The sequence below is a fragment of the Anabrus simplex genome, chromosome 1 (assembly GCF_040414725.1).
Source record: "Anabrus simplex isolate iqAnaSimp1 chromosome 1, ASM4041472v1, whole genome shotgun sequence".
Classification (NCBI taxonomy): Eukaryota; Metazoa; Arthropoda; class Insecta; order Orthoptera; family Tettigoniidae; genus Anabrus; species Anabrus simplex.
In genome coordinates this window covers 1,440,102,723-1,440,128,627 of record NC_090265.1, presented here as the reverse complement: position 1 = coordinate 1,440,128,627, position 25,905 = coordinate 1,440,102,723, and the positions used below count along the sequence as shown (strand labels likewise).

The 25,905-nt window shown below is 40.5% G+C and overlaps 1 protein-coding gene across 4 annotated transcripts in view; it reads right to left on the bottom strand.

Annotated features, from left to right (window-relative positions):
- The window catches only part of Moca-cyp (nuclear cyclophilin protein Moca-cyp), a 414,025-nt gene that overhangs the window by 45,323 nt on the left and 342,797 nt on the right, over positions 1 to 25,905 (bottom strand). For all 4 annotated transcript variants that reach the window (XM_067137906.2, XM_067137907.2, XM_067137908.2 and 1 more), the window contains one exon: positions 9,229 to 9,359. In XM_067137906.2, coding sequence (XP_066994007.2) covers positions 9,229 to 9,359 — 131 coding nt within the window. The remainder of the gene's footprint in view (positions 1 to 9,228; positions 9,360 to 25,905) is intronic.

The following is a 25,905-nucleotide window of genomic DNA, read 5'->3' as shown; positions in this document are numbered from 1 at the left end:
TTATCAAAACAGTTGAATGGCCAATCAAACACATGGAACACATCTGTCGAAGAATGATGAAATCCAATAGATTGGAGTTGTTTTCATAATAATCAAGACACTTACTTTCTTCACGCATTTGTTTGTACTCATGAAAATAAAATTCATCACTACACTGACCCCTCCCACCCCTCCATGGGACTACAGCTCTTGAAGGGCCTTGGCCTACCAAGCGACCGCTGCTCAGTCCAAAGGCCTGCGGGTTGTGAGGTGTCGTGTGGTGAGCATGACGATTCCTCTCAGCCGTTATTCTTGGCTTTCGAGATCGGGGCTGCTATCTCACTGTCAGATAGCTCCTCAATAGTAATCACGTAGGCTGAGTGGACCTCGAACCGGCCCTCAGGTCCAGGTAAATATCCGTCCTGGCCAGGAACTGAACCCAGGGCCTATGGGTAAGAGGCAGGCACGCTACCCTTACATCGCGGGGCCACTACACTGACTCCCCTTGTAAAGCTGTTTACAACCACACCTTTGAAAACTCATTTATCTTTCGGTCTTCATCTGCATTAGAGTTTTCGAAACCAAAGTCTGGCCCTCGATCTTCAGTGCTGTCTGTTCCAGGCAAACCTAAATCGTCGATAGCGTCATTTTCTATATGAACGTTTTCACTCCGTTCCTCACTTTCTTCAGTAATAGTAACCAGAAGAGGATTAAGAAGATTTTCATTCTGCAAGAAATTATAAAAGAAGAATTTTTAGACTGTTTACATGAGGAAATAATACACTAATTCTGGCCTTTGGAATCGAACGTCAGACTATCCATATGCATGAATGGTCATAACAAAAGCATAAGTATGTATTAAACATGTGTAGTTACCACTGACGTGTCAAGTAGTGGGATATCAGAAAGCACATCAGATATTTCTTTCAAAGTGTCCCCTTCATCACACTCACTATTTGAATCGAAACATGTAGAAAAGTAATCATTATAAACTTCCTGAATATCGTCAGGAATATTAGCGCCACTAGGGAGAGAGTTACACACATCTACAACAATATTTTCTCGCTCCATATCTCCGCCAGCTGTAGTGGACACATCTGTCACATTTGGAACAAACCAGGGATTCCCTTGCCTCACAGCACTGTGACTGGGCTTGTATGCAGGCAGTACAGGTATAAAATACGCAGCCCAGTAAATTAATTCTATAATAAAATTGTACATTATCTTGATGTACAAGCTGGTTATTTCATATTTTGGTACAAGGAGACAATGCAGGAACATCACTGAAGTAACCATACCTTAAGTCATTAACATTAAATTCCCATTGCAAGTTAAGGTGTGGTTTTGTTAGACTGCACACTGTTTATAAGGTTGTTTTGGAGACTTTTCCGTATATTGATGCGATTGTCAATCGCTATGTAGTTCAAGAATCCCGCTAACAGATGGCACTAAAATTTAAAAACAGACATTTCACGTGCTTCTTACCTTTTTCCGTCATAGTGAGTGTAATGTGTTGTCACGTGACTTAAGGTGACTGATGGCAGACAACAGCTGTCCAAATCTAGCTATGCACTCGACACTCCGATGCAACAACCCCATGTTCGTGGCAGCCTTGTACTTGAATTGGTTATTTATAAAAGGGCATATGTCAGTTTTGGCAAAAAAGTGTTTATGGTTGTAAACAGTTCTTAACATTCTTCCCACAACATCTTTTAGGTTAGTAACCAGACTGATGGCATGATCACCATGTATGGGGTTCAACTAAATAAAAGTGACCCAATTCAAATACTTCGGATCATGCATCGTATCTCTTAGGAAAAAATTCAAGATACATGGTATCCTTTGTCCAGTGTTTAGGAAAGTTGCCTTGGTTTTTGTAACTGACGTAAGTTCATGGAAGTTGCACTGCTGGATATGGCCTACAAGAGAGCCTAACTTATACATGATCAAGGCTGTCACCAACAAGCACCATGCACCCGTGTAACAAGCCAAATCAGTAATTATGCGCAAAACATTGTCAAATTGAACGTCATGCTTGTTCAGGGTGTCAAAAACACTTTACGAGCAAATGGCACCCGAGGCTTTATCGAGTACCATACTAGCAGCTAGAAACACATCCAGGCTGTTCCTTGCTTCCAAAACGCGAAACAACACATTAAAAAAAGTTCTCCGTAGTTTCATTGCAAAGAACAAGAGTTTTTTGTCTTGAATGTTCATCTTCAGCTCTCGTTGCTTTTTATCCTCTACAACAGGAATGTAAATTCTCCTGAATGCAACCGGCTACCTTTTATCCATGGTACAGTAAAACTGTGCACTGTCACCATTATTGTTTATTCTATTGATGGTTGAAATCATACTCTGTTTTATACATTTTATAAGTAGTGATGAAGTGAATACTTCGGTATTTGCTGATGATGTGGTGATTCGGGGAAAGGGAGAAAAGGAAGTACAAAGGATGGACATTTGGAATGAAAATCTGAAGGAGTCTGGAATGGTAATTAGTAAAAAGAAAAGAAAACTGTAGTCATGCACTGTGGAAAAGAGGAAAAGTGAAGCCAAGTGAACATAGACAGAACGGTTAGAGAATGTACAACAGTTTACGTATCTGGGTGGCATTATTAATGGAAGTATTGAAATCAACCCTGAAAATAATAACAGACTAAGTAAAGGTACAACATTTTATCAAGTCAGAGAGCTTTTATAGGATGACAAAATACCCAAGACAACGAAATTCACATTATATAAACAGTATTTAATACCAATTGTAACATACAGACTAGAAATGCTGGTAACTAATAAGAGACAGGATAGTAAGATCCAAGCAGTAGAAATTAAATTTTTAAGAACACCGGTTAAAAGGACAAGAAGAGATAAAATCAAAATATTAAAATCAGAGAAGAGCTAAATATAGAACCATTAGTACAGAATAGTGATGGGTCGAACTAGCTCCTTTGAGGGAGCTAGCTCATTCGCTCCCGCTCCTAACTGAGAGTCGTTCAAAAGAGTCGACTCTTGGGAGCGGGAAGGTAGGAGCGAGCCAGGAAGTCAGAGGCCGCTCTCCGCTCCAGGTTCGTTCGTTCATTCGTTCATCCGGTTTAGGGCAGATGGCTCTTTATAACTTCCGGTCGCTCTGTATGACTTCCGGGAACGAACGATATAGCGCAAATAGTTTATATTTTCCACAACAGATGGCAGCACAACGTCCAGTTCAGAAAGCTACTCTTGAAATAAAACAAATAAACAACTAATATATGCACTTCTGGCAACATTGGCAAATAATCTAACGATAAAGCTTTATATACAGTAACGAAGAAATGTTTAACAAAAATGCAGTATTAATGGATAACATCTAATATTACTTTGCCCATTTTCCTTTCTTCTTAAAATGATGCTTTTCAAGACTGAATGCACCGTGACGAGACGTATGTTTGTGATATTGGCAATACTTACACGTTAATAAATAATTGTTTAAGAATGTAATGGGATGTAAGTTACTATAGTATACATTAAGCCATGAGTTATTTATTCATAAACGCCAAAAATAGCGTGATTTTACATTTTCGAGATTAATCATGACTCCCGTTTTTATTTGAAGGAGCGAGATGGCGCGAGATAGTTCACCTTTTCCACAACAGATGGCAACACAATGTACAGTTTGGTACGCTACTCTGGAATAAAACAAATGTACACTGCTGGCAACATTCGCAATTAATCTAATGATAAAGTTTTATACACAGTAACAAAGAAACATGTCACAAATATACAGTGTTGATTGGTGACATCTAATATTACTTTGCCTAACTTCCATTCTCCTTAAAATGATGTCTTTCAAGATTGAATGCACCGTACGGGACGTATGTTCGAGATATTGGCAATACTTCCGTTTGACCCCGGCAATCCAGATAAGCATAAGAAGAATCTCTATTCCTGTGCACGTAGTTTACATTTCACTCAAAAGATGTCATCAGAATATCCTCTTTCGACACTCCGCATTGGAACAACAGATTCTTTCATTCATTAATGCAGCATAGGAAACATAGCTGATTAAATGCGATCTTTAACGAAAATAATGGAAACTACTATCAGCACAAATGTACATATAACCAAGTATACTACAGTACGCATAGCATTTTGCCTATTTTTCGTGTACAGTATGGTCACACTCTCTTCTATTTTTTTTTTTCAAGAACGATTAAACGGTATGAGTCGTATATGTTCGATATATTGGCATTCCTTACACTATCTAAACTTACTTCTTCTTCAACCACTTTTCCCACACTTGTGGGTTCGCGAGTGCGAACTGTTCCGCAAATGTGGATTTGGCCCTGTTTTATAATAAGTAATAATGTTACTGGCTTTACGTCCCACCAACTACATTTACGGTTTTCGGAGATGCCGAGGGGCCAGAATTTAGCCCCGCAGGGGTTCTTTTACGTGACAGTAAATCTACCGACACAAGGCTGACGTATTTGAGCACCTTCAAATACCACCGAACTGAGCCAGGATCGAACCTGCCAAGTTGGTGTCAGTAGGACAGCGCCTCAAGCGTTTGAGTCACTCAGCCCGGCCGGCCCTGTGTTATGACCGGATGTCCTTCCTGATGCTAACCTTATGCGGAGGGATGTAATCAATATTGCGTGTTTCTATGGTGGTTGGTATTGTGGTGTGTTGTCTGAATATGAAGAGGAAAGTGTTGGGACAAACACAAACACCCAGTTCCCGAGCCAGAAGAATTAAATTCCCGACTTGGCCGAGAATCGAATCCGGAACCCTCTGCAGCGAAGGCCTCGTGCTGACCACCCACCTAAGGAGTCTGACTTCTTACACGTCAATAAATAATTATTTGAAAATGTACTGCGGTATACACTTTGGTATGAGTTATTTAGCCTATATTTTAAAGCCAAAACTAGTGTTATTTTCTATTTGCCTTAATTCGATTTAAAACTACGGTATATTATTTTATCCACTGTACCGTAAAACCGAAAGATTTTGGCAATACCTTAATTCATAACTATGAATGCATTTAAGAAACAGGTGAGGATTTGTCAGAGTATTTCTTAATTATTTCAGACAGAATAAAACTACGCCGTTTCTACTTGCCGAGTGGTATATTCAGTATTCTGGATAGTGACTGTTTGTTCGTGCTTAGTTGAGGTTAGTTAACCCGAACTTCGTGTCGTTTATTTGCTCCTAACCTACTGGATCTATACTAGGCCCTACATCCTTCATAGATTATGAGTGCATACAGGAAGTGAACAGGTAAGTATTGCTCAATAACATGTTGTTTATTTCATTTCATTGTTTCGTTACGTTGCAAGTTGACAGAACTATGGCACAAAAATGTACCTAACAAACAGACCACAACCACTGCACTCAGAGCATTGACTGAATGCGGGAAGAGTCTAGACTGGGCAGCCTATAAAAAAAGAAAGCGGCTTCTGTACGTCACGTGATTATCTGAGGCATGGCATTGGTTAGAAATGAACGAGAGTCGATGTGACGAGCTAGTTCTTTCTTGGAGTCGCTGTTGATAAAAGAGTTGGCTCGTGCTAGCTCTCAGGGAGAAAGGAGAGAGCTAGCTCATACAAGAGTCCACTCGTAATTGAACGACTAGCTCTCAAGGAGCAAGGAGGAAGCTAGCTCTTACAAGAGTTGACTCTCATTCAGAGAGCTAGCTCTGAGCTAGCTCTCTCCAATGAGTCGTTCAAAAGAGTCAGTTCGTTCATGAACGACCCATCACTAGTACAGAACAAACAAAAAGCAAGAAGGGAATTGGAAAGAGAAGTTAAGGGAAAGAGACCAGCTGGAAGACTGAGAAGAAGGTGGATGGATCAGATTTGGAAGGACATTAGAGATGCTGGATTGGATGTGGTGGAAGTAAAGGAGCAGGAAAAGTGGAAGGACAGAAAGGAGTGGAGGAGGCTTGTTAACTGGAGTGGGACGACGATGATGATGATAGTAAAACCTTCTTAAGACATTTCTGCAGGGACAAGGAAACAACATGTTAATTGAGAAAACGTGCTACTGAATATAAAAATAGAAACTATCCAACAGGGATATGCAAAGGCTTGATTTGTTTTTTTCTGACACAAGTGCATTTTACGTTGTATTGTGCAGGTACAATGAAACCTATATCTACCATTTATAAAGATGAGGTATTAAAAGATGTTAAAAATACGAGAGAACAAATATGTAAACCTTTCCCAATGAGGCTTTTAAAATAACAATAGTATATTGAAAGGTGTGAAAAACATTCAGGGATGTAGCCAGGGCGGATACAAAAAGAAAATATACAGAAACTGACAAACAATAAACTAAATTAACATTCAGAGACATAACTGTAGAACCAACAGATCTATAATTCACTTGTATCAGTGTCCTTATAATGACAAGTCATGCATGCACCTTCATTGTGTTCTACCATCATTTTGTAACTAAAAAAACCCCTTATCGGCCAATCCTGGCTACACTACTGAAAACACCAGACAACAAATAAGGAAACATTTGCAGGTTAAAAGTATCAACATATGGCAAATGTTTTAGCTGTGTCCAGACCCAAGTTGGGAGCACTGAATGGTTTACGAATGTTACTGGGCTAAAACAGGGAAGCGTGCTGCCCTCACTATTATTTATAACGCTAATGGTTGAAAATGGAAAGGAGTCAAAGGAAGCATTTTGTGAGAGAGAGATGAAGGTAATGATATTTGCTGATGATATTGTGGTGTGGAACAGAAACTATAGTAAGTATAAGAACAACTAGAAATAATGAGAAAATTGTGAAATTATGAAAAACAGCATGGAGAAGAACACGGCAATGGTGATAATAAAAGGTGACAGAGCAGGGAAAGGAATCATAAATATTGGAAGGACAGAATCTTGAAATAGTGCACAGCTTCAAATATCTAAGAAGAAGAAGAAGAAGAAGAAGAAGAAGAAGAAGAAGAAAAAGAAGAAGAAGAAGAAGAAGAAAAAGAAGAAGAAGAAGAAGAAGAAGAAGGAGGAGGAGGAGGAGGAGGCTGGACATACAGATTATCAAAAGAGTGCAACAAACAAAAATATGTGGATGTACAAGTTGTACTATACACCCACATTGACATATGCAGTGAAGACCTGGACAATGACAAGAAAAGAGAGTAAAATTTTTCTTAAAAAGTGCGATAGGAAAGATAAGGAAAGAGAGAGTGAGAAACGAAGATATCAGGAAGGAAATTGGAGTAGAAAAGTTGAATGATAGAACTGAGAACAGACTAACATTAATATGCTTCTGATATCTAAAGAGAATGGAGGAGGAAAGGATACTGAAGCAGATATTGGAGGCTAAGTATGGTAGAAAGAGAGCAAGATTGATAGATTTGATCAATAGATAGTTTTACTGGTATGTAAAAGAACTCCTGCGGGACAAAAGTGCGGTATCTCCGAAAACCTTCAAAGTAGTTTGTGGGATGTAAAATCAATAACATTATTCTTACCATTGATGCTTTCACGGCCCGTACTTATAGATATGATATACGTGTTTGGGCTTATGCCGTGTCAAGAAAGTAATGTGAAATTCTTTACGATTCTCAGAGAACTTTGCTCTGCATCTACAGAAGAAAATCTCGACTGTTCACGAGAAAGGCTTCTCAACGAATGATATTTGAATTTAGACATTATAATAGAAGTGGAAGTGGTATGTTCGATCGTCACCAGATGGCTCACCGGACGCAGTACACCGCTAGCGTTCCAAGCGGAAGCTGACGGAACCATCAGAATCAGTCCAAAAGGGAGTCACATAATATAACAAGAGTACACACATATGAAAGTATGACAGACACAAGCCTGGAATGAAACATCTGGTGATGAGGAACGTAAGAATTTGGGAAACACCGTAACGAAATAATAATAGTGAAGGGACAGGGAAGAGAACTACCTACGTAAATCCTTAATGGCTGTCAAACACGTATTGCTTAACTGATAGCCAGTGTCCCTGATGAAATTGTTAGAATTTCTACGTATTTCCATAGCTTCCTGTATAATCCTGGATCTGTAGTATCTAGTGTGGGTAAGAGCCTGAGCATCTCGGAACATGACATCATGACCCGACGATAGAGCGTGCTCAGCTAATGCAGATTTGTCTGGCTGGTTGAGACGAATATTTCGTTCATGTTCCTTGATACAAGTACCAATGGACTGGCATGTCTGGCCAATGTATACCTTGGCGCAAGTACAGGGAAGCGTGTAAAAGTGGGGACAATCTGTCCTTGGTTTTACCCAGACTGTGAGCAATTTTAGTGACTGTGCCAAACATGGTTTTTATATTGTGTTTGTGGAGGACCTAAGCAATTCGATATGTGGTGTTGTGAATGTAAGGCAGGTAGGGAGTTAATTCCCTTCACTTCTTCCTTCCGCGAGCTTTACTTGGTTGTTTCTCTGGGATGCAGGGCTCTATGAATCTGCAAATCACTGTAACCATTACCCTTGAACGTGACTGAGTGTGTCCATCTCCACCTGGATATTTGATGGCTCACAAATTCGTCTCACTCTCTTGGTGAGTGTAGTGAGAATGCCTTGTTTTTGTGCTAGGTGGTGGTGAGAATCTGCATGAAGATAGCGATTTGTGTGGGTAGGCTTCCGATAGACTATGTCCTAAGGAGCCGTCCAGTTTCTTTCTTACTAGAACATCCATTATGTCAATAACATTATTTTTAAAACTGAGTAAGATCAGTATAAGAAAAAGGAACCTGAAATGGAACTGAATTACAGAAGAAGAATGATTGAAGGAGAGAAGGAGGTGGAGAAGTACCATGAATGCTCCAACCTGGCTGGAGACTGATATGGAGAAATAATGATTAATTACTGACAGTGCAATCCTGACAGTTTCCAAATATTCTCAAATATCAGATCACATGTCTCATATCTCACTTGAACCAAGGGAGGTTTTCATGTCATTAGCTACAACTCATTTTCTAACACAAAGTTAAATTACTATTATGGAGAGACACGTGAGCCACTGTTCTACTTACAATCACTTCCAATCAATTTCTACATAATATTTTGATCAATATGCATTCAGAAAAACCCACGAAAACAATTAAATGTTTATATGTCCAACAGTAATATCCCTCAAACATGAATGCAATTAAGTCCAAGAAATAGTAGATTTACAAATTCAATAGTATATCCAGAACATAGGATGTAGTAACTCTGTAACTGTTCCTGGCTTATTGTGGAGAAGAAAAAACAAAGAGGAGTCCTATTCCCTAACATTACCTTTTATTTCGTTCTGAGCGGTGGCTTGAAGACTGCTGCACTTCCAGTTCTCGCTCTTGATGTCGCTTCTTACGTTCTTCCTCACGCCGTTTGATCTCCTCTTCACGTTTTTTCCGCTCGCGTTCCAATTTCTGCACGTAAAATATATGTCTGTTACGATATGCAGTTGACGTCAAATATCACAGAACATTTTAGCCAAATTAACATAATATTTATACACAGATACACAGATATCGATTAGAAAGAACATAGCAAGCAAAACTGTTGAGGGACCTTGAGGCAAAGTACAGAAACTAATTGGAAATCTAGAAGTTAGGTACTGGAAAGAACGTAGCTCATCTAGAATGTCATTTTTATGCAGCTCATGATGATGATGATGAGTGGGGAGCACTGCTCTGAAAAATACAATTTTTCTATAGGTCAGGATCATGTATATAAATGACTTGATACTATGAGAAACAGGCAATTTTCCTTTTCTGGAAGAGATGCAAAAATGGTAGTTTATCTGGTAAACTTCTATCATCTATTGGTGTATTAGAGATGAAGTGGCATAAGATAACTATATATAAAAGGCCTAATTATGTTCAGATGAAAACTTTACACGAGATAAGTTTCAGAAACCTTCATGTATTTTATATAAATTGTTACAATAAAAGTCACCAGAACAAGTGAAAACATACAGTGACCATCAAGGAGCAATATATGCAACAAAGCATTAAATACAAGGTGTGCCATGCACAATTATTGGGTATAAATATCAGTATACAGTAGGAATGGAACAAATGTTACTTTCCTGTATCATGTTCCTGTTTATCTGTTACACTGTAGTATTAGGTTGGAGTATTAGGATATAAAAGTAACATATTACAAGTTGCAGGTCAGCTTTTGAGAGGAAGGGTCTCTATACCTGCTGCTTCTTGCAGCCCTAACCACATCTTACTAAGTACATATATAGCAGTACTAATTCCCATCTTGCATTCTTCAATACCGCTGTCCCTGTCACAAACTTATCACTTACTTTCTTACAGTAACTTTTCCAAGAATTTTTTGTAATGACCCATTTACATTCCCAGAACTAATATTTCAAAATTTATAAAATGTGCTAGGTAAGCTACCTGTATTCCTATATGTCCAAGGATCTGTTGTTAGATAAACAATGGAACCCAAAATACAATATGTTTATGAATTGGTGTCGTATGCTGCCGGACTGAGGGATGAGGAAATACCAGTAGCCCTCCTATCAGACAAAACTAGGGCAGGGTTTAATCCAGTACATTTTTTTTATAGCACTGACACACAGAATAGGACAGAGCTAGGAAAAAAGCTACCGTAGCCTCAATTAAGGAACAGCCTGATGTAAAAATGGAAAACCACAGAAACCATCTTCAGGGCTGCCTACAGTAGGGTTTGGACCCACCAACTCCCAAATGCAAACTCATGGCTATGTAAGCAAACCATGTACCCGACTCGCTCCGTAAATCGAGTACAAAAGGCTACAAAATCTTAATCTTCTGCTACAGAAAAAGGCTGGAAATCTGTGGTAAACAACTGTGAAAATGGCTTGTCCAGCTTCTCTTCGTAAAAATGATGATAGCAACTGTTGATTCACTGCCCCACAGGTTGCAGTCAATGTCAAAGATTCATAAGGGCAGGTACACAAGATGGCACTTGTGATGGCTTTTCAGGACCTGATATTCGAGTACTATGAAGACATTGCGCACTAGAATTCCGAGATTCTTCGAACTACCATTCTTCTTCTTCTTCTTCTTCTTCTTCTTCTTCTTCTTCTTCTTCTTCTTCTTCTTCAAGTGCCATATCCGGTTGCCCAGACGTCGGCGATTACTCTGGAGAAAGTTTTTCTGTCTTCTGCTAGTCGGAAGAGTCTCTCAGTTGTCTCAATACCGGTCCACTGCTTGATGTTGTGTAACCAGAACTACCATATTTTCTATTATTATTATTATTATTATTATTATTATTATTATTATTATTCAGCAACTTCTTTGAATGTGTTTCTTCAATTTCCTGAAAGTGAAATTTTGTCCACATAAATTGTATCAAATAAATTTAGTTACATTGTCTCTGACAATGAAAATGACCACAGATGACTTGTTAACTGTCTTTTGCTCATCAACCACAACACAGCATGAAATGCGAACACGGAAAGACAATGTGGAACTGTTTCGAGGAACTATGCTAGTGAATGTATTACTTACCAGTAAACTTAATACAAAGCCCCAACAAGTAACAGAGTAGGAATGTCAGTACTGTTTCTAAGCTGTTAGAACATTATCACTAGCACATACAGTGCTGCAGTTATCTTTTATGGAGCCTAATATCTGTTAGCCAATCAGAAACCTCCTTCCCTTGGTTTCGATGAGACAGTTATTTTTGTATTACGGTCTCTGGTGAAACATAATATTTCTGGAACAACTTACTGTGATGGAACAGGATACATTATCATGTTACAATATTTTAACTCCCATCGCTAGTATGCAGTTTGTAACAAAATATACACTGTTTGTAAACATCACAAAAAATATGTGACACATCATTTTCACAGGCAATATGCAATACTGATGAAATGATGAACTTTGTGGTCCCACTGGTCCATATTAGTTGCTTTAAACCCATTAGATAGCACATTTCATGATGTAAAGAGAGTGGTACTTACTTAATAACATTACATTTCGGAGTCAAATTTTTAGTGCTTGTTTTCTTGTTTACCACTTGTCTGTTGAAGTTGTTAAGCCAAGTCAGCATCTACAAGTCATAGAATCAATTTTGTGGGTTTAAATACGGTTGCACTGTTGGCATTTGAACATCATTGTAGTGCAGTTCAGTGTTGAGAATTATTTTAACTCTATGACATTAACACACTGATACCACCACAGGAGGTTAGGTGAGAGCACTCATGGCTCTGATATATTGGCACTATAGTATTTAGCAGTTTTTGTGATTTTTGAGATTTTTTCCCAACTACGTGCCAACATACCATTATCATAACACTGTAGCCTCCACACGAGGACGATGAGATGGCAACAGGGAGGACTATGGCAACTTAAAGCATTAGGTCGTTACTCAAAAGACCAATCCAATAGTCCTTTTTTATTTCTGACAAATGAAATCTGTTGACCGTCAATGTTTATGTTGTGGCGATTCAAAGTTGTCATAACAAGGATCTGTTTTTGTTTCAAGTTTAGTTCAGAGTTTGTTTTGTTGATATTTCATGTGTTCACTATTTTTTCCCAGAACCACATAAATATTATCCCCTTCCATATCTTTGGAATAGCCAGCGATCACCATATCTACTGCTTAATCTAATTGCAAAGGAGGGAGACAACACGTTAGCCAGTCAACAACGGCAACCAGCTGTACTGAAATGAAAATCCACAGCATGTTTTCAGTCATTTAACCGGGTCAGGAATGGAATGAATGAAGCCCCCATCTAGCAGCGAGGGTAGGAATTGTGCCAGCCGCCGAAGCCTGTCACACTCCTCTAGGGCAATGATGAATAAATGACAGATGAAATGAAATGATATTGGAGAGTGTTGATGGAATGAAATTGACAGGGAAAACTGGAGTACCCGGAGAAAAACCTGTCCCGCAACCGCTTTGTCCAGCACAAATCTCACATGGAGTGACCGGGATTTGAACTACAGAACCCAGCGGTGAGGGGCTGGCGCGCTGCCGCCTGAGCCACGGAGGCTTTCGACCAGCTGTTTTATGACCAAATATTTCCTTGAGTGTACCGTTTGTATGAAAAAGAGAAATTATGTATGTATTTCAGTGCTTATTTCTATGTTAGATGTGGAGGTAATCTGAAAGAGTGCATTGTTTAGCCAATGACATCATTAACAGCCAATGAGAATTAAATTCTGTTCTATGCCATTAGAAGTAATAAGCTTTTAAGCACCTGTGGAGTGTAATCTTTCTCCTTTATTGATTGCCCAAGAGCTAAGTTAAAGTCTCCACGCTAGTTTGGTTGCAAATTTTCCATGTGGGCTGGAGCACTGTACTTAAATAACTGGTTTAATTTTCAGATCCTGGGAAGAATTTAGGTTTACAACTGGCATTTGCCTGGTGTGAAAATGGAAATCCACAGAACATCTTCAGGGCACCAGAATGCAAGCTCACAGCTGCACGACCTAACCACGTAGCCAACTTACTCAGTGGGAAGGATTTATTAGGCTTCTCATTGCCACGATGACTTCCAATATGATCTTCCGACAGTGGATTCTCACGGTGCCAAGAACTTCAATTTGTGACTAAATTGTGACCATGCAGGGGTAAATATGACCACGACGTCCTGATCTCAATAATGGAAGCTCTGGGAGGAGCAGAGTGACCATGAGGTGGGGCAAGACATCTAACACAAGTATCGATTATATGGGAGCCTTGGTCTTCTCTAGATTTTAAAATGTGGCGATTTCTTTTACTGCTAGTGGTTTAATGTTGCATTAACACATTTGAAGGTTTTTGGCAATGCAAGGAGAGGAAAGGATTGGGATGGAAGCAGCCATGCCTTTAATTAAGGTATAGCTGCAGCATTTGCCTAGTGTGAAAATGGGAAACCAAAGAAAACCATCCTCAGGGATGCCAACAGTAGAATTTGAACTCATCATCTCCCAAATGCAAGCTCATAGCTAAGCAACCCTTACCGCATGACCAACTCGTTCTGTCCATAGAAAAGAGTGAAATCTTTACAAAGTAATGTAAATCTATGATTTTTGGCTATGGTATTCTTCCATTTCACATATCCTAGTAATGTCTGATGTGGTATCGGAAGCCATATTTTGTTCTTTCTTTAACTAGTAGTCATGCTCTGTATGCGATTCCTTCCGCCTTGATTAATTCCAAGTGCTACGTCGTAAATTAAAGCTTCCTTTGAGTGATATTTGTTTTGGATAACTATGAATATTTGAGCAAAGTCATCATGATAGACATGCTGTTTCATGTCAGTTGCATTTAGTTGGTCATCTTGATTTACAACCCCTTAAACGATGATGATGATCATAATAATAATGTCCCTCAGGGGAGTTTGTTAATCTCTAGAGGACATATCCCCAGGTGGTGGACAAGGGGCTCTCAGAAAGGTGGGCTGGGTCAAGTACCTCGGAATATGAACCCGCGGACCAACAGGCAGCCCATTTCCTGGGGGCTTCAAAATACTGGGACACCCTCTCTCTAGGGGCTATAAATATGGAGGGCCCGTACTCAGGGTTAAGAGTGAAGCCCATAATGTCATCTACAGTGAAGAAGATCTTAGAAGTGGAACACTTGAGCGTATATCGACTGAAACCCCAGTCAAAAAACGCAACCTAGTAAATCAACATGAAGAAAGCACCTTCTAAACTTAATTACCTCAGGGGGTCAAATCCCTCAGTTGAAAAACTGAATGGGGTCTATTTTGATTCTGAGGAGATCGAGTGTGCAAGGAGGTAAGTTGGAGTACCTCAAATCTCCGTAAGAACAAAATTAAACCCAAATCACGAATGTGGCTAATGAAATTGAATGCCAATTGCCTTTAGAAAGCTGGGAAATTGAGAAATATATTAAATAAATCTAGAGAATGAAACATTAAAATTATTGGATTTCAAGAATCACGATATACAGATGAATGTTCCTTCGATTTAGAAAACTACAGGATATTGTGATAATGTTATTGTGTTTATGTAACCACTATAAGTGGAAATAAAGTATTGAATAGGTGGATTAATGAACACCTTCATTATTTTTGAAATATTTAAAGGCAAAGCAGGCGAACGAGTTATGGCGAATTGTCCAGAATTTGGAACTGGATTTATAATGGATAAATCAATACTGGTCTCAGTTGTGACATTCACGTCCTACTCAGGGCATCTTTCCATCCTAACTATAAAATCAGGAAATAAAATATATACTCTAATTAATGGGCATATGGGCATGCACCAACTAATATTACTAACGAAGAATGGCCTGATAAAGCAGAACAATTTTGGAACCATTTAGATCATATTTTACAAAAAGTTCCAACATATCATGTTATAAGTACTCATGGGGGATTTCACTGCCCAAGTCGGTAAAGAAAAGAAACGTAAATACTGGGTTGGTAAATGGTCTGGTCATAAACAGACTAATAGGAATGGCATGCAACTTATTGAGATATGCAAAAGTCATGATTAATTCTTTGAATCAAATTTCTTCAAGAAAAACTCCTCCAAAAGTAAGACTTGGTTCTCATCTAACCCTTTCTTAGGTGAATACGAACTGGACCATGTCCTAATCTCCTGCCTGTATACAACAGAAATCAAACTCAAGAGTCCTCAAAGGACTAGACTTCGACTATTTTTGGATTATCCTACTAAATTCTCAATTGACATGATTTTAAAAAAATTACAAACTGAGCTCCTCAATGAAAATATAACACAGAACACATTAAAGATAATGAGACAATGAAAACTTTAAGATAGCAACAGAAAAATTGAATCCGCAAAATTGGTCACAACTCGAAGCAGGACTTCTACAAACAGCAGAATATATATGACCACTAACAAGGACCAGAAAACATGCATGGTGGACAGACGAATGTGACAAGCTCATACAACTAAGACAACAAGTTTGGAATAATTGGTCATGCAACAAAAATCCAACCATATTTCAAAATCTTAAAAATGTTAGAAAGATAGCAACAAAATCTATAAGAAAAATTAAAAAACAAAGTGAAGATATAAAACTGCAAACTATTGAAGAAGACTTTAAGAAACACAATTCACAAAATTATTACACAACTTTTAAACAGAAGTTAACCAAATATTCGCCACCATCACTCCATTTTGCTGATGAACATGGAGAAATCACCTACACTAACAGTGCTAATTGTGAAATCTTTTCTAAATTACTTAATTGTGAAACCCCGCAAGAGAATTTTATGTTCAACTTTCCCCAAAGTAACCCAGATTCAACCCCACCGAGTGTCCAGGAAATGAAGGAGGTAATTAAATCACTGAAAAACAACAAGGGGCTTCAGGGCAAGACCAAATAGTGGCAGAACTATGGGAAAATGCAGGAGAAAATTTTATCATGAAATTTTAATGAAATTATGCTGACAATATGGCAAACCAAAAAAATCCCTACAGATTGGAAAACAGTGATCACCAGGGAACGTATTTATATGTACTAATAGGTATTGAAATATGAACATATATATTTACAGTAGTTATTTTTTATTGAAATATGGAATTATATATGGACTTAAAATGACATATAACATTAATTTCTATTTAATAATCAAAGTTCAAAGAAGCTAAACAAAGTAGATCTACATGCAACAATGTTGCACTTCTCATTTTACTATATTTGAAGAACACACAATCTTTTATTCTCTGTTACCAAAACAATGGATTACAAAATGTTCTTTAAAGTGCTGGAAAGTGAATCTTCTCCTATTATCTCTAAGGACAGATTTATACTGACAAACTGCGTTCAACATCGGAAGAGGTAATGGGGGCTCAACTTAATATCTGCTGGGGTTAAATCCAATGTTAATTTTACACTTAAATCTCCACACAGCATTGCAGCAACCTTTGTCATTTCCTCATATCCAGGCTTCTTTGAAAGTACAGTGGCCATCTTCATATTTGCTAAATCTGCAACTTTACCTGTACCACGATTTAGTAGTTCCACAGTTTAATTCACGATTTCACAACTTTCAGAAAGTGAGAGATGTGAGTTTTGGAGCCTTTTCAGTGTTTTTGTGATGCACGAAAAATTATGCTGAATGTAACATAAGTCATTTTTCACACTTGTATCGCAGACAACTGTTTTCGCGGCTTCAATTGAGGCTGCATCTTCAGAGTCCATGGCAAAACGCTGGTTAATAGAGCAAATGCCTGAAAAACCATACATCTAATTTTTTATCTGATTTTTTATATGCTCTATTGGTGGAAATATATCTATTTCCCTCCATGGGAACTTATAATTTCCATTCGGAATTACTAGGCGGGCATTAATTCCATTGTGGAGTTTTATCTCCCGTATGCAGTTATCAGACTGTGCCTCTTAAATAGGCTTCTGATTTCACCTGCATACATCTATCGGCTCAACCCAACCCCAGCTCACCACACACAGGAGGCAGACTCGTCAGAGCCTACCTCCACCACCACAACAACAAAAGAAACCGATCACCCGTAAGGGGTCAACCCCCCGCTCCCCCCCCACCTCTTACGGTATACACCAAGGACACCAAGACACTTGAAATAGAGCTCCTCAAAAAGTTGCCGCATGAAGAGAGAAAATATTATTTCTCTAGGCCGAGAGTAGATCCGGCTACACATGTCGAGCTTTGACAGCTACGAAATAGCCATCGAGGTGCTGAAAGGGCTAAATATTAATTTTGTAAAAGTATTGCCCAACAGCACTATGAAGCGGTTCGTAGTGATGACCCCCATTAACGGAAGCAATGCGGACGAAATCCAGCTTGCCTTGAAAGCACAGGATATCCCCACATTCTCTGTGGTGTGGATGCGTACAGGGAATAGGCCAGCCAAGGGAAAACCTATTCCTAGTTGCCGTGGCGGATACCCCAGAAGCGAACAATCTGCGGAAAATGCAAATCCTCGCGAAAATGCTGGTGTCGGTCGAGCTGTATAGCCCCCCAGCCACTGGCCCCCAATGTGAAGTGTGTCAGAGGCATGGCCATCCAGGGGCGGCGTGCCGATCAGAGCCCAGATGCCGCAGATGCGCCACCTCCCACTTGTCCTGCGACTGCCCCCACGGCAATGACCCCGCGTACTCCAAGTGCGCCAACTGCGGGGGGGAAACGCGGCTAATTTTAAGGAGTGTCCCAGCCGCAGGGACTTCGAAGCCACACATCAAGGCAAAGGGCCAAAGGATGAGAAGCGTGGCAACCCTAAAGCCCAAGCAGGCCCTTCACGCAAAAAGAACCCAGGCCCCTCAGGTAAAAAGGACCCTTCAGGTCCTGCTGACCCTTCAGGTACAAAGGGCCAAAACCAAGGCCCTTCAGGCACGCAGCACCAATCAGGCGGAGGCATTTTAAATTTTAAGCCCGTACGGACGGAAGGTAAACACAACCCCGGGCCCTCAGCCCAACCAGCCCCCACCACCGTCCAAGCTAAGACCTCAAGCAACAACAACAAGAAAGCCCAGTCCCATGTAAATAAACAAAGGCAGGTTAAGTCCACGCGAGCTTCCACCGAGCTACCTGAGGGCCCGCCCCAGGCCAGCTCCACCCCCCACAAGATACCTGCCGACAGAAAACCAGCATCCGCACTACCGCCCCCACCACTACACCAGCCACTACCATCGCACCACCTACACCTGAAACACTAACACAGGTGCAACAGCCAGAAGGGAACATGCAGGAAGGGTGTTCAAGGAGAAGATAGACGAAATTCTGAAAAAAGTCTTTCCGAACTTGAACTTAACCGCGATCATAACCTCTGGAATTATGATAGCCAAAATGCTGGCCGTGACCCTATCACTCCCATGGCTAGGGGAATTGGCGAACGCGATCTCCGAATCCTGACCCTAGATGGCTGAACAAACCAACGAACACGATAACGATAATAATAATAATAATAATAATAATAATAATAATAATAATAATAATAATAACAACAACACGCAGGAGCTTCGAGTTCTAATATGGAACTGCCAGGGCGTCAGGTCTAGAAAATACGAACTCGAAGCTTTCCTAGCAGCGAACACTATACACGTAGCTCTCCTAACTGAAACCTTCCTCCCACCGGGGAAGAAGTTTACCATAAGAGGCTACAAAATACACAGAAGCGACAAGGCTAATAGAGTCGGAGGAGTGGCAGTTCTGGTAAGGAAGGACATTAAACATATGGAAATAGACTTACCAGAACTGGTCGAGCTGGAAGCATGCGGAATTGCCTTGCCAGTGCGAGGAACACTCGTCAGTGTCATATCGGCATACTCCAGACCTAAACATCTTAACACACAAGACATCGAATCGGTACTAAGGCTAAATCGAAACACGATCCTAGGAGGAGACCTAAACTCGAAACACGCCAGCTGCGGATGCCTGAAGCCTAACCCAGACGGCACAAGGCTGTACAACCACATGCTATCCCAGGACTGTGGTAACAGCCCCCAGTGAACCCACGTTCCTAGCGCCATACGAACAGGTCGATGATATTCTTGACATAGCCCTACTCCGACATATTCCTCAGACACAGCATAAAGGTCATTAACGACCTAAAGTCAAGGCATCAACCAGTGTTACTTACACTGGACGCGAACCCAGAGGAATATGAGAATAACCCCAAGCATAGACTCAACTATAAAACAGCCAAATGTAAATTCGAAAGAAAACTCAATTCACTCCTACAAGGGACTGAAGACATACAAACAGTAAACCCAGCCCAAACGGATGAATCCTTAAAGACACTCATAAATGCGATTCAGGCAGCCACAACTGCGAGTATCCCGGTACACAAACCTAAACAACACACTAACATCGAAATACCAGCCCACATTAAAGATCTAATATGCCAGCGCAACCAACACAAGCGCAAATGGGCCCGATACCACCGCGATGAAGACCGGATACGTAAAAATGAACTCGGAGTTGAAATTGAAACCGAACTAATGGAGTATAGGTCGCGGATCTGGAATAACAAACTGAGAACGTTTGACACTAATACCAGACCGGTATGGAACTTAGTGAGATATTTCACGCGAGAACCACACGTGATCCCAACAATTAAGGGACCTAATGGACCAGTATACGAAAACCAAGAAAAAGCCGAGGTGATTGCCGACTCACTGGAAGAGGCCTTTACACCCAATGACGAACCGTTAGACCCCGCCTACATTAGGCAAACAGAGGCCAAGGTAGCGGAATTCCTAGCAAACGCACCTAAGCCCGAGGTTAAGACGACTAATATCCACGAAATTAAGTGGATAATATATCACCTTAACCCGAAGAAGGCACCCGGCCCAGACGAGATTCAGAACATAATAATCAAAAAGCTAACTCCGAAAGCCCTCGCACTACTCACTAAAATATACAATGCAATGTTCCAATTGCAGTATTATCTGGAACAGTGGAAGAAAGCGAGATTCCTTGTATTTGGCAAACCAGGCAAGGACAAATCAAACCCTAATAATTACAGGCCATCAGTCTCCTGGACGCCCTCAGCAAAGTATTCGAGAAAATACTGCTGAAAAGGCTAATAGCACATATCAAGGAAAGAGGAATCATTAGAAATGAACAATTCGGTTTTAGGAACGGCCACTCTGCCCCGCAACTGCTTACCCGGGTCCTAGAACAAGTGACCATCGGACTAAACAAACTGAGGGACACAGGCACGGTATTCCTTGATATCCAGAAGGCATTCGATAAAGTCTGGCACGAAGGCCTATTAGCGACATTAATAGACCTCGAATTCCACCCACGGTACATAAGATTAATTAAATCATACCTGGAAGGACGAGAGTTCCAAGTAGACATTCATAACACACTGTCAAGCACGCGACCGATCACGGCGGGCGTAGCCCAAGGGTCACTAATAGGACCAATCCTGTTCATTGTATTTACGAATGACATGCCGACAGTGGAACTCACTAACACGCACCTCTACGCGGATGACACTGCTATCACAGTACAACACCCTCAGCTAGCATGCACCCGAAAGAGACTACAAGTAGCACTGCGAACCCTCGAGCCCTGGCTAACCAAATGGCGCATCAAGGTCAACGTTGACAAATGCCAAGCTGTGATGTTCACTAGGAAGAACAGACGCACACACAGGCCAGCCAATATAAAACTGCTCAAACTATTCAATCGAGATATAGCATGGCACGACAAGGTCAAATATCTAGGAGTAGTCCTAGATAGAAAACTAACCATGCTATATCACATTAAAGAGATCCAGCGGAAAACACACGCACGACTGTCACAGCTCTATCCCATACTGAATAAAAGATCCAGTATTAACAAGAGAGTAGCAATCAACATGTTCAAGGCCCTAATTAGGCCAATAATAACGTACGCAGCCCTCGCCTGGGGCTACACTGCTATGACGAATCTGGATAAGCTGGAACTAATACAAAACAAATGCATTCGAGCAGCGGCTAGACTCCCGTACGACACGCCAATATGCCAACTACGCTGTATTGCGAAAGTCAGCTCGATAAGGCAACACATACGAAAACAAACACTCCGAATGTACACGAAGTCATGGGGTAGTAAGGTCAACCCACTTGTCAGTGGAATCGGACGCTATGAAGTCGACCTATACACAAAATACCCCACGCCGAAACACATTCTGTTCAGCCACAGGGTTAGGAGGCTGGGGGGCCAAAACCACCCTCGCTCTTAAGGTGACACCAAACCACTACACCGCTCCACTGAATACTACGCACACAAACCACACTGCAAACACTTTATATATATGTACATATGTCCACCTCTATCCTATATGATGTTAACCGTACTATTACTATTGTTATGCTGTTATGTTGTTATGTTGCAGATATAGCCACCACAGGGAATCAAGCGAGAGAGGATTGAGAGAAGAAATACATCATGACGAAGGCATCTCAGCCATAATAAGGGACGACCCAATCCACCCCCGCCCCCCGCCAACGACAAGGGAGTGGACAGTTAACGCACCCCTGATAATATCATTTAATATCTTTTCATTATACGATTTACTTGTTTTACAGGACACGAGAGCGGAAGAAAGCAGCCCGCACTCTAAAGTTTAAATGTATATATGTACAAATTGTTGCAGAGACAAGTGTGTTCCAACAACACCGCACAGAGGGACATCGACAGACAGAAGAAGATAGCCCCTTGCATCGTGTAAGGCTTGGCTTTAACTCCCCCCTCTCCAAAAGGAGACTTGGCACCAGGGACTGCTGGCAGCTGGGCAATGGGACAAACCTGTGGCCCAGAGCCAAGACGCTAGCGACAAGAAGGACTGACCCCCATAATAACAGAAAATGGCAAGGAAAAGGTTATGTTTGCATGACACACATTCCTAACTAACACAACCTCTGGTCTATCTCCAGTCCACATCCTTGCATGTGCTATCAAAAGAAGTCAGGTTTTACATGTAGGCTCTTTCTTCTTTCTGCCTATGTGGTTTTTCCCTGACCCTCCAATACCATACTTCAACACCATATACCTAACACAATCTCGCATGGTAACGTGTCTGACATGGAAACAGACAGATACTCCTTGTATCACTTCCCACTCTACCCAGCTATCTCTTTTCTACTTAGAAATTAATAGCATGTCGGAGGCCATGTAGATTGAGTCGATGGTCACGGCGGGTGAGCGGGCTACGGGGGCCCCCCGTAAAAAAAAAAAAAAAAAAACCACCTGCATACACTCCAGCGTCAGTGGGTAGGGTCTGACACAGCCCACTCTGATGAGTCTAATGTCAGACCTAAGACAAAACGCTGGTTAATTGAGCAAACGCCTGAAAAGCCATAAATCTAATTTTTTTTTATCTGACAGTCTATATATTCAACATAATATTCAACCACTTGCAGCCACGTACCCCACCTAGTTAGAATCGGCTTAGGCGGCAATGGAATCTCTGGGTACATTTCTTTCATAAGATGAACTCTTCTGTGGGCTTTGAGAAAAACCTTTTTCACTGAGGACATTAAATCTACTTTGGGGAAACTGCCTCTTACCACTTCTACCACACGATGAAAGGCATGTGCAACACATGTTAAATGAGTCATTTTAGGATATACAACACACAATGCTTCTCTGCCATTTATCATAAAAGGTGTGCCATCGCTAATAAAAAATAACACTTCATTATACTTAACGCCCTGTGGCCAGAGGATGCCCGTACCCTCATTGAACAGTTTTGCTATAGTTTTGTTATCACACTTTTCTAGAACATCACAGTGTAAGAGCATCCGTTTACAACAATCTTTGCTTAACAAACCAATGATTACGTTGACAATTTGTCTGTTGTCTCATCAATCGAAACCCAAATTGGACCGTCTTTAATCTCTTGCCTTATCTTCTGAACAGTTTCATCCTATATGGCTGAACAGTACGTTTTTCTGAACGTTGACTCATCCGGGATGGATCATTTAGTATATTTCTTGAGGAATTCCCTGAAGCACTGATTATTCAGTTTGAAGAGAGGTATGTCAGCAGAGATGAGAGCACAGCAGAGATCGGTGTTGAACTTGGACGTTACACTGGAAGTTGCTGGTTGTGTCAGAAACAACTGTCTCTGCATGGAATCTTGTTGTTTATTAGCTTGGTGTTTACTGGTTGAAACGTGCTGTTGCACAAGGAACCTTTGAGTAGATGTCACTGTACAATGACAAATTACAAAATAATATCTTACTGTCAGTTGATAAACCATCTTCTTTAAATTCTGATACGTAACTTTTCAATTTTAAACTGGTTGACTGAGCTACTCTAGGCATATTGTAACAACGTTAATGTCTTCACTGAATAACAATATACAACTGCACATACTGAACGTACAAGAACACTATGATCCGTCTCACTGCTAATTCAAACTGTGAATGACTGGTAGTGAACTAGATGGAGTTATGAAGCAATCAAAGGGAATGCCCGAATTACGAACTAATCCGGAAACCACTAGCACATCGTCGATTAATGAGATTTCCCTAGTTACAAAATTATGGCACAGACACAGTCAATGTTATGTAATGCAGCTTATCAGTGCTGTAAGTGTGATTCAGATAGTCAAGGTACTGACCGGCTGATTTCCACCACTTCCGGGCTCACCGCTTATCAGCTTATTTTATCAGCCCAGACGTGGACGGGCGTGATAATGACCTGCACACCAGTTAAAATATTAATTTTTCGAATATATATTTTTAATTTATTTCTCCATTATTGAGAGCACTGCTAATTTTTTATTATTATTTACATATTTTACGCCCACATTGGAGCACTTAAATACATTTGAGTTAATTTCTTCTTTTTCTTCTCCCAGAACTTTCTCATCCTCTCCGACCTGGAAGCCCTTCGTGTGTCTGATATAGTATATTGTTTCCGTACAACTGTTTTTAGTTTGGGACTTATGCTTTTGTTCTTCAAAATCCTCTTCTCTTTTCTGTCTTTGATTTGTTGCCGAGTTATACCCAATTCTTCCAAATCATCCTGAACTTCTTTGAACCAATTATTATTGATTTTATTTTTCAAAAAGTAATCAAATAGTTGTTTCAATATCCTGGCGTCTGGTAATCTTGATATGTGCAGAAAAAGGAAATTCTTCTTTTACACACTGTAGATTTTATTGATTCACATTCATGATAGACAATGTTGTTAGGCAACAATCTCCACTGTCCATCAACTTGGTGTTTTTAATTAATAACTAGCTGATTTACCCGTGCTTCGCTACGGGATTCTTAGAAAGACTGACTTTGTGGTTTTCCTAACTGAAGTCAACATCAGAGAGAGAGAGTCATCTCCGTACAGGCAATGAAGGCCCTTGGAGGGGTGAAAGGTAAAGGCTTCCACTAACCGTAACCTCGGCACTTGGTGGGGTAGAGTGGTTAGCTCTACGCCTGGCCTTCTTTGCCCCCACTCCCCAGAAATTAACCTGGTATTCATTTTTGATGTAGGCTGAGTGAACTTCAGGACCATGTGCACCTTCGGAAGTGGAAACGTAGTTTCTTAAATTTTACGACTTCCTGACGGGAATTCGAACCCACGTCCTTCCGGGCGAACCGAGTATGCCTTTACCGCTTCGGCCAGGCAACATACGTCATTAAAAAAACGCCAGTAGGAATGTAGCGACTAAGTGCAATGTTATCATATAAAATACTCGATCGAATAAAAAAACTGAACATTTTCTCAATTTTAACAAACAGTACTACAGTGCCGATCTAACAGTCCAAAGTTCCACAGCTGGAATGACCAGGCCGCAGACAACAGTGAATACTCCTCTGCCATTATTCCGTGAAATATGCACACTGATCATTCCAATCAATCCTCAGATTAGGGACTGAATAGCTGGAATACTATGATGAACCAATGTGTTACGTACCAGTAGTATCAGCAAATTTATGAACCAGAGATTTATTTAATAATAAATAAATATGAACCAGAGGAATGGCATCCTAAAGAAGAAAGTTATCTAACTTCCCAGCTACTTCCCGCAAATATTCAGGTAGGCTGTTACACTCAGTACGACCGGGCGATTTGGCCGTGTGGTTAGGGGTGCACAGCTGTGAGCTTGCATCCGGAAGATAGTGGATTCAAACCCCACTGTGGGCAGCCATGAAGATGGTATTCCGTGGTTTCCCATTTTCACACCAGAAAAATGTTGGGGCTGATCCTTAATTAAGGCCAAGGTCGCTTCCTTCACAGTCCTAGCCCTTTCCTATCCTAGCGTCGCCATAAGACCAATCTGTTTCGGTGCGACGTAAAGCAAATTTTAAAAAACTCGGCACGCAGCAGTAATCCTGTCTATCGGAGATAAGTGTCAACAGAAGACACAAAACACATCACAACAAACAATGGTTGATGAAATGTGATTGTTGATCAATTTTATGAACTTTCTTTATTGTAGCCCTTCACATTTAGTTTTCTTTTGAGTCTGCGATATTAGGGCGTTTTATAAAATTATATTTTACCGCAGACTGTAGTTCCTCATTCTCCGACTTTACATACTGATTTTTATTAAGTACGGTTTA